Source organism: Ipomoea triloba, chromosome 11, assembly GCF_003576645.1.
Source record: "Ipomoea triloba cultivar NCNSP0323 chromosome 11, ASM357664v1".
NCBI classification, from domain to species: Eukaryota; Viridiplantae; Streptophyta; class Magnoliopsida; order Solanales; family Convolvulaceae; genus Ipomoea; species Ipomoea triloba.
The window spans coordinates 5779491-5794214 of record NC_044926.1 but is presented as its reverse complement, the minus strand read 5'-3'; the positions used below and the strand labels follow the sequence as shown (position 1 = coordinate 5794214).

The 14724-nt window shown below is 33.8% G+C and overlaps 2 protein-coding genes across 2 annotated transcripts; one reads left to right on the top strand and one right to left on the bottom strand.

Annotated features, from left to right (window-relative positions):
* The first annotated feature begins 607 nt into the window (after positions 1-607).
* Positions 608-4315, top strand: LOC115997338 (3-oxoacyl-[acyl-carrier-protein] synthase II, chloroplastic-like). Its single transcript, XM_031236882.1, has 12 exons — positions 608-857; positions 1271-1458; positions 1552-1755; positions 1980-2090; positions 2164-2259; positions 2426-2551; positions 2715-2783; positions 2940-3024; positions 3174-3328; positions 3403-3483; positions 3573-3632; positions 4145-4315. The coding sequence occupies exons 1-12, from the start codon at positions 740-742 to the stop codon at positions 4268-4270; spliced, it is 1419 nt and encodes a 472-aa protein (XP_031092742.1). The 5' UTR covers positions 608-739; the 3' UTR covers positions 4271-4315.
* Positions 4316-4874: 559 nt separating this feature from the next.
* LOC115995684 (25.3 kDa vesicle transport protein) lies at positions 4875-8278 on the bottom strand. The gene is made up of 6 exons (XM_031234788.1): positions 8144-8278; positions 7264-7472; positions 6732-6892; positions 6484-6630; positions 6312-6388; positions 4875-5376 (listed from the first exon to the last, which is right to left on the bottom strand). Exons 2-6 carry the CDS (start codon positions 7449-7451, stop codon positions 5293-5295), a joined length of 657 nt encoding a protein of 218 aa, XP_031090648.1. The 5' UTR covers positions 7452-7472; positions 8144-8278; the 3' UTR covers positions 4875-5292.
* Positions 8279-14724: the final 6446 nt, after the last annotated feature.

Below are 14724 nucleotides of genomic sequence, written 5' to 3'. Positions count from 1 at the left end.
TTTGGGAATTGAGAATTGGATTTTTAAGCCTTTTTCATGCACTGTTACTAATTACTCTGTTCGTAGGTGAGAAGTGAAAGGTTATTCATATGCTTGAGACGAATGTTCATTTCAAATACTTTATCCATTCTCTAACCATCATGATTTTTGCGTGTTCATTGTTCATTTAGTTCCGTTGAAAATAAAAATGTGTAATATTTCATGTTCGGTACTAAAAAAAAGTCGAGTTAGAGACTTATACTCAAATTTCGTACCAAATTGAACCCTTTTAAATATTAAATCTGACGTTTTGTTGAGGATTAAAAGAGCAATCTCTCATACTCTCAAAAAAAAAAAAAAAGAGCAATCTCTCAAATAATTTAATGATTAAAATTATGTAAAATCATTATGAACCAAAATAACAATTCAATAACTACAGTTTCCTCATCACTAAAGACAGGAAGATTGAGGATTTGAAAACACTTAAACGGCGTCGTGTGTTATGATTTATTGAATTGCTATCCGTTATTTCTGTTAGTCTTATTTAGCTCAAAGCAAAATTGTTCCAGTTGTCCATGGCGGTTGAAGCACGAAACCACCTCACTGCAAGTGAGTATCCCATGCCGCCTCACATTATGGCTGAAAATTGGGTATCCAAACAGCCGAATTACTCTCTCTATCCAAACAGCTGAATTACTCTCTCTTTCTCTCTCTTATCCAATTTTGTGCTTCATAATTTCATGCATTCATTACCCAAGCAATGGCGCCTTCTTCACTCTCCTCTCCGCTCCATACATGGCTTGTGGCAGCACGTCAATCGGACAACCTTTGCAACTCGCGCACCAGGAAGAGAATCGTAACTCATTGCGGCAACCGCGGTATATTTTCCGTTTTTCAGTTTAGAAATCAATAGACATTACCTCGCTTCTATCTTGCTAGACTTGGTTTGATTTATCCTAGAAGCCGTATGAACAATTTGAATTGATTATGGCTCATGATTTTAGTAGAAATACTATTACTATGCATTTCATATGGTGAATGATATAGTAAAACTAGTCTGCATTTAGATTGTTTTTTGAGTGACGAGGAAACTCATCCTTGTGATGCTTTTTGTCAAAGGACTAGAAAAAGAGAGATATACTAGTTTAGATTGCTCATAGCGAATCTGCTCAAATTAAGAAGGCTAATAGGCTGTTTGAGTTTGTTAATTTTGTGATTACCAAGTTAATAACTTGACAAACTTGGTTGTCTCACTTGACTTTAATTTCTTATGGAGTAGTTAAAATTCCAGGCAAAACTAGGGTTGTGGCTGAGCAATCTGCAAAGGAAGCACCGAAGCCGAAGAGGAGAGTTGTTGTGACTGGAGTTGGTGTTGTAACTCCGATTGGGCATGACACAGACTTGTTCTACAATAATCTCCTTGAAGGTGTTAGTGGCATCAGTGAGATTGAGGGTTTCGACTGTTCTAAATTTCCCACTGTAAATAAATTTTGATTTTCTTTTACAGTAGCGTGCTAAAAGCAAACTATTTAATTTCTTTGGATGTTCTGATTTGAATCTTGTCTCCAACAGAGAATTGCAGGGGAAATCAAGAAGTTTTCAGCTGATGGGTGGGTTTCACCTAAACTTGTTAATAGAGCAGATAAGTCTATGCTTTATATGCTCACTGCTGGGAAGAAGGCTCTGGAGGATGGTGGAGTCACAGATGATGTTATAGCAGAGTTAGATAAAACGAAATGTGGGATTGTAATTGGTTCTGCTCTTGGGGGTCTCAAGGTATCTTATCAAATAAAGCAACTTCAGATCACTCATTTTATTTTTAGTTAGGTGCAACTTTATTTCCTACATTTTCTAGAGGTAAGGTGTTGGACTTGGCATTTCAAGCCTCTGCCCAACAATTCCCCTAGCCACCTGGTTCTGGACTTGGCCCTTCACCGGCCTTTGCCAAACAGTTGCAATAGATTAGTTTTGTGTCCCAATGATGAGTTGTTTGTGAACAGGTTTGTACTGATGCAGTAGAGGCTTCATTGGTATCATACAGAAAAGTAAATCCTTTCAGTATACCTTTTGGTTCACATAGTATGGGAGCTGCCATTCTTGCAATGGATTTGGTGAGTTGAAGCTGATTCCCAATGGTAGAAAATCCATTGGATTCAAGCAGTCTTTCTCATTTCTGAATTGCAGGATTGGATGGGTCCAAATTATGCCATAAATGCAAATGGTGCAACAAGCAACTTCTGCATCCTAAATGCTGCAAATCATATCTTAAGGGGAAATACAGTAAGTGTCTATACCAACTTCTTTTTTTTGTTTTTTGTTTTGTTTTTTGTTTTTGTTTTGTTTTTTTTTTAAAAATCTTTGATTAACATCTCCATTACTCGGAAGTAATTCTATAATCGATCTGTATCATATAGTCCAAATTCCATTTGATTTAACTACCTGGCAGGATATGATGCTTTGTGGTGGCACAGAATCAGCACTTACTCCTATAGGCCTTGGAGGCTACGTTTCATGTGCAGCCCTCTCAAAGAGGAATAGCGATCCAACAAGAGCTTCTCGTCCTTGGGATAGGGTATTGATTTCATGAACTCTCTACTCTTTACCCTTTTGGTTTCTCCAATTGTTGTCTGTAAATTGGTTGCGAGCCATAATCACTTGTCTTGAAGATCTTAAACATTTTACAAGATAACTGAACAGATATGATCTTTCTTGTTCTTTGTTATGCTATGGAGCAGGAGAGGGATGGATCTGTTTTGGGGGAAGGATCTGGTGTGTTACTCTTGGAAGAACTAAATCATGCAAAGGTCTGCCTCAAGTTGATTAGAGCTAATAAACTTACAATATATATATTTATAGAACACCCGAAAACAAAACGAGAGAGAAGGCATGTGATATAGTTAGATGAGTATGACTAAGCTGAATCTTTTTCTTTATATGTGACATTCTAATTAACGTGACAGAAAAGAAAGGCAAAAATATATGCAGAGATACTAGGTGGAAGCCTCACTTGTGATGCTTACAACGTGACCGAGCCACACCCAGATGGTAAGCTTATGTTTTGTTAAAAACTTCGATTTAACAATATTGTCACTCCTTTCTAACTGCAATGATGATTTGTCTACATTGAACTATTGCTAAATCACTGATAAAGAAAGCGTGGTAATGATTGCTATTCCTTTTGCCTTGTAAATCAGGAGCTGGTACTGTTCTGTGCATCGAGAAGGCCTTAGCTCAATCCGGGGTGGGCAGAGAAGATGTCAATTATATCAATGCTCATGCCTCTTCAACCCCAGATGGTGATCTGAGAGAGTATGAAGCTCTAATCCATTGTTTCAGACAGAATCCCGAGGTAATCTCTGATGACGTTAGCTCTCTGGACTGCAGTTCTTCATTTGATTTCTCTCAACTTTTTTCTTTTGTCAGCTTAAAATGAATTCTACAAAATCTATGATTGGCAACCTCCTGGGGGCTGCTGGTGCAGTGGAAGCGATTGCAACGGTTAAGGTAATCGACTATGAAGCTCTTTCACGATTTTCAGTTTTCTACAAGAAAATTTATGTGGTACTGAAAGTGGCTTTGGGTTTTCCACATAGGCTATACAGACAGGGTGGATCCATCCAAATCCCAATCTTGAAAACCCTGACAAAGGCTTTGTATGTTTCTGCTTCTCTAAATCTTATAAGCTCTTCTGCTCCGTTCAGTGCGCTAGGATCACAACACTTGAAAATGAAATCAACTTTGAGGACTAAAGATAATCTAATCATTGAACATATGTTTCGGTTCCTCCTTCAGCAGAATGCTGGAACCACTATTACCTTCACACATATAGTGAGGTTAAAAAGAAAAAGAAGGCATGAGAAGTGATGTTGATTCCTAAGGAAACATAATACGTTGGAATCACATTCTTCTTGCTAAGGATATAAACTTGTAACCACAAGGTCACGAGTTTGAATCCCTACCTTCTTGGTTTGAGCTGGTCAGTTATGAGTAACTTAGGCTGGTTTACCTTCTTGTGATCCTTTGCTGGCTAAGGTTATAAGACGGGAGTTTACCCTCAGGTAATGGCTGAGGGTTTAACTCGTCTCCCCCAAAAGAAAAGGGGAGGCCTTAGACTGTTTTTCATCAAAGTATGTAAGTGATAGCAAAAACAAATGAAATGTAACAGGATACAAATGTGGTGGTTGGTAGAAAGAAGGAGAAGCTGACCATAAAAGTGGCCCTTTCTAATTCATTTGGCTTTGGAGGACTCAACTCTTGTATTCTATTCGCCCCCTACAAGGATGATGACTAAAACCCCAAACAGAACCTCCGGATGGGTTGAAAGAACCTCTTATTTGATGCTACTGAGTACTGACCCTTTGTTTCGAAGACTCACATTGTATTAGCTACCCTATCGCACAAAAATAAAATATTATATTTGAAAATATAATTTTTGTAATTTAAAAAATATGGCTTAATTTTCTAATCGATGTTGTCATATTTAATTGATATACGGAGTATTATTTACTTACTATCTGGAGAGAAGATAATAAGGAATTGAAGCAAATAAGTCTTAGATTCTTGCTAGTGCTTCTTGACTTCTTATGGGAATTGAACAGCCAACCTGGTTCTAACAAATTAACAGTGTTAGTGCAACCTATTAATCCTATTATTTGAATCAAGAGAGAAACTCACAATCACTACCTGAGAATTATACTAAATAAATTCCCCTTATAACCCTGGTCAGTAATGTACAACATGGATGTAAATCATAATAAATTATTCATAACTGACTGACTTAAAAAAAAAAAAAGGCCAATAAGTCAATTGGACTTGGAACCTAGAGGCTATTGTTTCTTCTTTGCATACTTGGTGGTATACAGAGCCAACAGCAGAGTGATGTTCACAACTCAAAAACAGCAAAAACATGAGAATCAATTCAAGAGACTAATGGATTGAAAGGTACAGCAAATGCGACTAATGAGGTAGAAAAGACATACAGTGGTTAGGAAGGACAAATAAAATCTAAAACTCACCAAAAATAATACTCATATAGTAACTAGATTCGCCATCATTCTCTAATTACTCTGTTTTACATCATATTGTATATATAAAGGAATGGTATAAGCTCGAGTCTCCGATACTAAGAAAACCAGTCTCATTGTAATGAGATACCGTAGAAACAATGCTTGCTCTGCATCTTGAGATTTTAAGTACCCAATATGTCCAAATCATGAATGTCTCATCCTTGATAGTTAGGAACAGTATCCAAGTGATAAAGGAATAGCCCGGCACTCTTGATATCTTGTGTTAGCTGGAGATGTCACAGCAGCATCACCAAAGCTTCTTTCTCACCCACAGAAGGAGAAAAACAACTCCAAGGACGACAGCTACAGGGGCCCATTTCCGAATCAAAGCCTAGAATTAATCAAATTAGTGATTTAACTGATAATACTTGGTACAATATAAAATAATATACATCATTTTATTCAATACTATCTATTGACTACCATTGGTTTTATGCACAAAAAGATGAATACCATTAAAAGCACATAGTATAATCACACAGCAAGTTGGCAACTACTTCATGCATATTGGGAATATTTAAAACTACAAAATGTTCAAGAAGCCCCATACATCATGTACATACTCATATGAACAGTGCACCAACAGTTCTAGATATAGTGATATCATGGTTGAAAAAATCGCTAGGCGCTCCTCGGGAGCTCGGTGCCGCTTAGGCGGGGATTAATCGGCGCCTAGGCGCCCGTGTATTTTTTTTTATTTATTATTTTTTATTATTTTTTTTAAATTTGGTTAAAAATTTTTAATTGTTTAAAACTTTAATTATAAACTATTTAATATTTTAATAGTTAATACTAAAATATTAAATATTAACCTAAAATACATTTATAGTTTGAACAATTTAAGGTTATTTCACTCAAAACAATGTCGTTTTGAGTTAAATAACCCAATTAATAAAGAAGGGAACAATAACTAATAGGCCAATTAGGCAGCCTAGTCAGTGCCTAGGAGGCTTAGGAGGCCTAGACGGTCAGCGCCTAACCAACCTAGGCGGCTTAGTCGGCCAGGCGCCTAGACCACCGATTATGGTGATACACTAGGTGGTCGGGCAGTGCCTAGGCGCCGATTAATCGGTGCCTAGGCGGGATTTTTGCAACATTGAGTGATATACATACATGCATCATTTAAGCAATGGCAATGATAGAAATGTATGTGGGAGAGAATGGTTGTTCCAACACTCTGGGTCTACAAGCTCTCCATAAATAAATTAAACTAGAAGTTCTTGATAAGGAAAAAAGTGCATCATCTTGACAATCCATATAACTAACCTGACGGTTCAAATCTTTTGCTTTATCCGCATAAACACGAGATTCTGATGTTAAGCGGCTGGACATTTGGCTAACCTCTGTAGAAACTCATATAGGAAAAATATAATCACTAATATGCAGAAAAATAAACAATACTAAACTCATAACTGTCGCAGCGAATGAATTAACTTACGGTCCAACTTTACACCAACGCCAAGAACTTCTTGTACATTGCGAGTCATTATTTGATGAACTTCATAAAGCTCATCATTCAACTTTGAGATATTGCGCTGAGTTCTTGTGTCCTGGTACAGTTTCTTTGTCCTTTGAATAAATGTGTCTTTAAACATGGCCAATTACCATAGATTTCAAAAAGTGTTAAATCAGTATCATTACAGGAGTCACTATATCTAAAATAACCACAAAGAACAAAGATCTTACCAAACTTAATAAAAGCATAAGGTCTAGCAGCAGTTTCAATTTGATTCCCGTTGACACGCTCAAATTCATTCTTAAGGTCTTCCAGATATTGAAAGGCAAGTTTCTTGGGATAAGAACGCTCACACATTGTTAGATAACACACACGTCCTTCAATAATATAACTGAAAATCTGAGTTAAGTAACACTAGTGGAGGCATCTCATTTAAATAAGTAGAACTAGCAGAAGTATCTAATATACAGATGCATGCACATTTTGGCTCAATGATAATGCAATGCACAAGAATAGAGGGGTTTTCCAGCAATGATTTATTTAGTGTTTATTTCCACTAGAGCTGAAAGTTTAGAAATTGCATCATGCATTGGACATGTAAATCTATATACCAAAATGTAAGTTTTCAAAACATTACAGAGATTACTGCCAATTCATCCCAAAAGGGAAAACATATTTGTATGCATTATTACCTTAAGTATTATTTAGAGTTGCATCAATACAACAGACGAAGAAAAGTGGATTTTACTACTCAAAGGATACTGGAACATATAAGGGCCAGTCTCAATTGACATTCTAGAAGGCTCATTTTGGCCTCGTGCGAGGTTCTTGAACAAGCTTTTGACCTGCTGTTTGTAGAAATCTGCATCTGGTACATCACGACCATCATCCAATCCCTCAACTAAAGGGAGGCCATCAATAACACGGGCAATCATAGTCAGTTTCACCATCTTTCTTTCACGAGAGCAAAGCTACACAAGAAGGAAGAGAAAAGAACATTAAACACAAAATAATTGTCCATCTTATTGTTGTAGAGCTCAAACAGCACCTAGTGGTATTAGAATCATAGGTACACAAGATGCCTTTCTCTCAAGCCCTCACCCTATCCCCACCAAATCCAATCGCACCCTCCTTTGGTAGGATCATCTATGCATAAATATTTCCTCAACATAGTTTGATGGGGGTTCTTATCATAACAAAAAGAACTGGGATTTCAATCTCCACAATCCTATGAATTCTACTTCGCTTTGAAAGGAAAAATAATTTCTTCATCTTCCAGCAAATCTTTACCCAGATACTGCCAAGCAAATCAAACTAGAATGTTGTAGAAACGAAGATTGGTGGCAATCACCGGAGGTGGAGGCCTGTCTTCACACAATGTATTCTTACTTCCCCACCCATCCAATGCTAAAATATGCATCTTACAACGCAATTCTTCTATTCTATAACTTTATAAGCAGCAAAATGAGAGTTAATCCTCCAACTCAATTTCAATTATGATTCCACGAAATTACGCACACAATCACGATACCATCTAACGATTCAGAAACTAGCAAACGTTCACACATTTCAGCACAACACCCAACATACGCATATCCAATTACGGAACGCAAATCCTAAAAGTTGTGCATTAATCAAATACCTATCATACGTATATGTACCGCCGATCTCGATCTCCACGAAACTTCCAGTAGATTCGTATCCTTTGCCTTCCGATGACCAAGGTTCCGTCGCACCGGAATCGGAGAAATGCGCAGGAGGGTTTTGAAAAGATCGGGGTCGGAAGGGTAAACGTGAAAATCCATTATATATGTAGCTGACTTTCTATTGAATCATTCACTTTGGTCCTATTTTCACTTTGGTCCTCCTACTTTAAAGCATTTCTATTTCTCCCACATATTATGAAATTTCTTTCAATTTCATTTTTGTCACACGTTTGTAAGTGTTTGACAATTTAGATAATATATCCAATTCCGTTAGCTATTTTGAATAATAGATATTAGTAGTTATTTATAAACAAAAATTGATAAATTTCTCAATAGTTATTATGTGTAACTGAATAGTTAGTAGTGTATAAAATGATTTATAAGAACATTAATATATTATTATTTTATTTATCTAATTTTTATTCATGTATTTTTAGATTTAATATAAAAACTTTTATAATAACTTGATTTTAAAAATTATTTTTCTAAACCAACTAATAATTTAGAAATAAACTTGTATGTTTATGATGCAAATTGAAATAAATATATTTTATAAATAAAAATTAGTGGCCAAACATCATTTCGTTCACAGAGAATATTTGAGGGAAAATGAAATTGAAATTGAATGAAAAAAACTTACAGGAAAGATTAATTACAATGTTTGGTTAGTGAAAAAAATAAATTATTGAAAATATTGATTTCTTTGTTTTGTTGCGTTTGGATTTGTAAAGAATAATGATTATAAATAAAATTATATTCGTACACAAATAGTAATAACAAGTTAACAACAACAATAATAATGATAATTAATAAAAACTTGATGGCATAATTGTCATACTTGTTTTTCATGGAAAACAAAATACAAGAGGAGGGAGGGAGGAGACATGGAAAATGTTTTCTATATTATTGAGAAAAATGTTTTCCATACACCAAACAAATAAAAAGTTAATTTTTCTCAAATTCGTGAAAAATATTTTCTTTTGAAAACATTTTGATCCAGCGGACTAAACATGCCCTTAATTTGATGTCAACAATTCAACATTAGAAGTAAGTCAGCCAACCATGCAAGACAAAAATGTGATGTATGTAGTGAGGGTAGTTACTGTTAAAACTGTTTCAAGATTCATGTATGTTTTCTTAATTTTCCTAGTGTAAATGAATGTCAAATACAACATGCATCTGGGAAAAGGTGCAAATAGGTTATCAAACTATTTCAGAATTAACAATTAAGTGATTGAACTCGAAAAAGTTTTGAATTAGTCCACAAACTCGGGAAAAAAGTTGCAATTAACATTTTTATTAGGTTACTACCTCATTTCTGTTGAAATAGATTGCTACGTTTAATCATGTTTTGAGAAGATATACAAATAAGCCATCGAACTATTTAGAAAATAACAATTAAGCCATTAAACTCAAAAAAAAAGTTTTAAATTAACACACGAACTTGAAAAAAAGATAATTAAAATTTTGTGAAAATTGTGTGCCTTATTATATAAAAAAAATATTTTATTTATCTATATTATTAAAATATGATAATTAAAATTTATCACTTTAAGATTTGTGAAATATAATTTAAATTCATTACAACCACATTGGAATATTATTTTCTAATATTGGAATACAATATAGGAATTGTGAAAGAAGAGCGTTGTCTCCTTAGCTCATCTATTTTTTTTAAAGGCTCAGCTCATTTATTTTGTACTGTAAAGATGAAAATGAGTATTTTTAACTTTTATATAGACTATATGAGATTTGCGCTGGCATACTATTCTGAGTTAAATATAAATAGCAATTAATCACATACATTACTAAAATTTCCGCAGCTCATATATTTTTTAAGGCTCAACTAATCTAATTTTTTTTAAAGGCTTAGCTAATTTATTTTGTACTAGGAAGATCAAAATTGCTATTCTTAAATTTCTATGTAGACTACGTGAGATTTGCATAGACATCAGACCCGTTCAAAACATTTTATAGGTCCGGAGTAAAATTTAAAAAAATGTCATTTTATAGATCCATGCAATTACTAAAATGTCATCGTCATCCACATTAACCAAAATGTGAAAATTATATATAAACTTGAAAAATGCATCATTGCTCACCTCAAGATGCTTTGATGCTTCAGTAGTAAATTTGCAGTTGCAACACTCATAAGCACAATTGAAGAATAAGTTACAACTCGAGAAAACAACTGCATACAGGCACCATAAATGTGATGGATTTTGAATCCTGATTATTTTCCTTTCATATTAGAATCATTATCATAACTTTGATCAGTCACAGTAGATCCGAGCATATCAGAACTAGGATCAAAGTATACCAGAGCTATAATCAGATATCAGAGCACTTAGTTGTGATTATGTTAACTATTCAACGTTTTTTTAAAATTTTTTTAACTTCGAGATAACTGTTAGCAATTTTCATCTTCACAGTACAAAATAAATGAGCTGAGGAGAATGAGATTTTTAGAGAGAAGGAAGAGAGCATCTACAACTGTTGCATTACTTTGACGAACTGTTCAACGGACTTAGGAGGACTCATTGGGAGAGAACGGCTACTCTAGCAATGGTAAAAAATCTAACAAATATTACGAATAAATATTCATATAATTTTGAGACAAATAATTAATTTTAGTGAACATTAAACTTACCCTCGAAGCCAAAGTTCCCGTAAGCTCTTTTTTTTTTTTTTAAGGAGTTCCCGTAAACTCTTAAAATTTCAATCATTTCAATAACTAAATTTCCAAAAATCACATAAATTAAATATTTACAGTTACTAAAATATTATTAAGTCATTATAAATTATTTTACACACATACAATTAAATAAATATGATGTTTAAATACTGATGTTATTTGTATGATTAATGTTTAATTATTAATTATTAATTTCTTAATATAGATTTTGCCTTCTTGCTTTTTCTTTTTTTTTTTTTTACAACCCATAGCTATCAGAAGTGATGCAATTGAAAAAACTTCTCTGCATATACGGTTACAAATATGATATTGAAATACTTCTGTTGTATTTATGATTAAAATGTATTTGTTAGTTTCTTAATATGCTCAAATGAATTCTTTGTTATAGTTAGATTTAAATTGTTTAGTTATTTATTCTTGGACTTTGTTTTGAAATCTTGATTTCTATTCACAGTTATGATATTTAAATAATTTTACTACCTTACCGCATACATAATATCAATTTATGTATGTTGATTGTTTAAGAAAAAGTGAGTAAGTATTTTAGTACTGATATGAACTGAACAAAGAAAAGGTTTTCATAATACAAAGGTTAAAAAGATTTCAATAAGATTTTTCACTATAATTTCATCTTCATTCTCTGTTGAACTTGGTGAAGAACAACGAAGAAGTTTTCATAATACAAAGGTTAAAAAGATTTCAATAAGATGTAGTTACCATTATTGTGTTACTTATAAGGTATTAGTAGAATTAAAGAAACTAAATTAGGTATGACTTGTCCGTGTTTCATCATACGGTCAATGGTAAACTCCTTGAGCTTCTTCACTATTATTTGATCTTTCTTCTTTGTTGAACTTGCTGAAGATGTTTTGCGGTTTGACAGGATTCGTGCAAATGGAAAAACTCCTCGGCAGGCTTATACTTTTGAGGAAGGTTGGACAATTTGATGAGAGGCGAATACAAAAAAGCAGGCTTACACTTGAGGAAGGTTTGATGAGAGGCTAGTACAAAAAAGTTTAATACTCCGTAAAAAATTGGATCCGAATCCTTATTATCCGGAAAAAGAAAGATAGAGAAAAGTTGTTCCGAAAAAATGAAAAGTCTGTCCCCACTCATCCCACCCCTATATAGTTTTTGTATATATATATATATATATATATTGGGTTTATCGAGGCAAACCCCACTCCTCTTCTGAGTATGTGAGTAAACCTTCGCCCTGCGATCCTAGCCGGCAAAGGACCACAAGGAGGTTAACCAGCCTAGGTTGCCCATAGCTGACCGGCTCAAACCCGGGTGACAGACGGTTTCGAACTCAGGACCTCACGGCCGCGAGCGTCTTGGTCATGCCACTCAGGATATATATATATATATATATATATATATATATATATATATATATGTATGTATGTATGTATAGTACATTTTTAGATATAAGTATATAAAAAATGACATAAGTAAACAAGTGGTTAGTTAGCTGAGATGGTTGGTGTGCATCTTTACTAAGGAGTGGTAGTGGGTTCAACTTTGCTATAGTAGCATATGTGATCATAATAATTGGAGTCTTTCAATGTTTTAGTGTTTTTTATTTTTTTTTGTCTATATCCAACAATATTTATGAATGTTTTAGTGTGTTTTATTCTTTGTTTTTTTATAAAGTTTGAGTGTGTTTTATTTTTTGTCTATATCCAACAATATTTATGAATGTTTTAGTGTGTTTTATTTTTTTGTCTATATCCAACAATATTTATGAATGTTTTAGTGTGTTTTATTCTTTGTTTTTTTTATAAAGTTTTAGTGTGTTTTATTTTTGTCTATATCCAACAATTTTTATGACTATATTCCTTTTAAGTGATTCAATTTATAATATGTTTTTTATTTGAATTATTTTATCAAATTAATTCTTTTTCATATTTTGTTATGAGTATTTTTATAAAATTTTGATGTGTTTTATTCTTCGCTTATATGCAACAAATCTATGACTATATTTCCTAAATGTTTTACGGTTTAAGAAAAATTTTCGCTCCCACTGACTAAAATTTCTAGATCCGTCACTGCTTTTGAGGGGCAATTTCTTGAATAATGAACCAAGGTTAATGGGAATATGGGATTCTCTGGAGCAATATGGCAGAATGGAAATTTGTTTTAAAGTGGGGGTAATTGAAAAGAAAAGAAACTCTAAATGTTTAATCAAAATATTTCAGCCCTACGATTGTAGATCAACGGACAGCATTGGTGTCATTTTTTAGGGGCAATTTGCAACTCCCAAATATATATATATATATATATATATATATATATATATATATATATATATAGGGGTACGCTCTCATGCGAACTGTCGCCCAAGTAAAAAATGAGAACGCTTCACAGCCGTCCACATGTCCAGATCAACAAATTAGATGCAATTTTAAAAAAACCTTACAAATGCAAGTAATTTACCTTGTTAATATTCATGAACCTGCATGCAACTTAGGTGCACCTTAGTACACCTAGTTATAACATTAGGTGCACTTATTACTGATGCTCAGTGTACAATTGACTTGCACTTGTAATACATTTTACTTGCACGTGTGCACCTATTTTCATTTACAAATGCAAGTAATTTAACTTGTTAACATTTATGCACCTGGGTGCATATAGTTATAACATTACATGCACCTAGTTATAATGTTAGGTGCAACTACATGCTGGACACATGGCGCGCTACGATTCGTCCGCAGTTCTCTCTTGGACGGCCGTACGCACCTGAACGTCATCCTATATATATATATATATGGACAGTTCGAATTTGGAGCTCAACTCATTTGCGTTTTAGTCTACAGTTGCTATGTTTTGGAAAGCTTTTAAGCTGTTTTGAGTAAGGTTTAACACCTTTTTTTATTGGAGAAAATAATAGGAGAAAAAAATACTAATAATAATGATGAAACCGGGGAAGAAGATGCATGACATGTTTGGTGCACGCAGCACCCCAAGAAAGTGACTTTGAAAATGTTGTCATAAAAAAAAAAAAAGTTCTAGAGGAGTTTATAACTAGGGATGATTTTGGAGAGGTGGAAATTGGATTCCTGCAATGGAAGAAGATTCGGTCCATTTGTCAACATATTATTGCCAGGTTATTTCCCTGCTAATGGTGTCCCTCCGGTCACTTCTAACTTTTTTTCTTTTTTTTTCTTTTTTTTTTTTTAAAAATTTTGAGTTACTCTTGAATTATTTAGGTGGACAACACTGAAGACTCTCAATATAGACGAGAGATAATGAGGGTTCTCAGGAGGCCCTTTGATGAAGCCGAGTATGAAAAGCTTTTGGAAAATATCAAAGTTCAAAAGCCCATGGAGAAAGATTTAGAGTTACGTGGTGTGAGAGCAAGAAGCTGCTCAATAAATAAAATTGGAAAATCTTATCTTGATCACCATGATGATAAAAATTTATATTTTTGCAAATTATTTGTTCATGCTTTTACATGCATATAATGGTCCTGTTTGGTAAATGGTTGTTAGCTGATTGGGTTGGCTGTTTGGGTTAGAAGGTATGATTGGTTGATAACATTGGCTGATTGTAGAAAATTGTTTGATAAATTAGCTGTTAGCTAATGGTTGTTTGGTATAATTTCTTTTCTCAAAAAAACTATTTGAAAATGCTACTTTGAGTAGCCTTTTGAATTTTAGCATTTTGGAATTACAAAAAGCTTATTATTTACCAACTAATAGTTGTCAAATAAGCCAAAATTGACTGATAGGTTAATTATTTACCAAACAGGGCCGATATGGAGAAAGGGAAAGAAGTCCCTTTTGTGCCACTAAATATATTATTGGGAGGACCTCA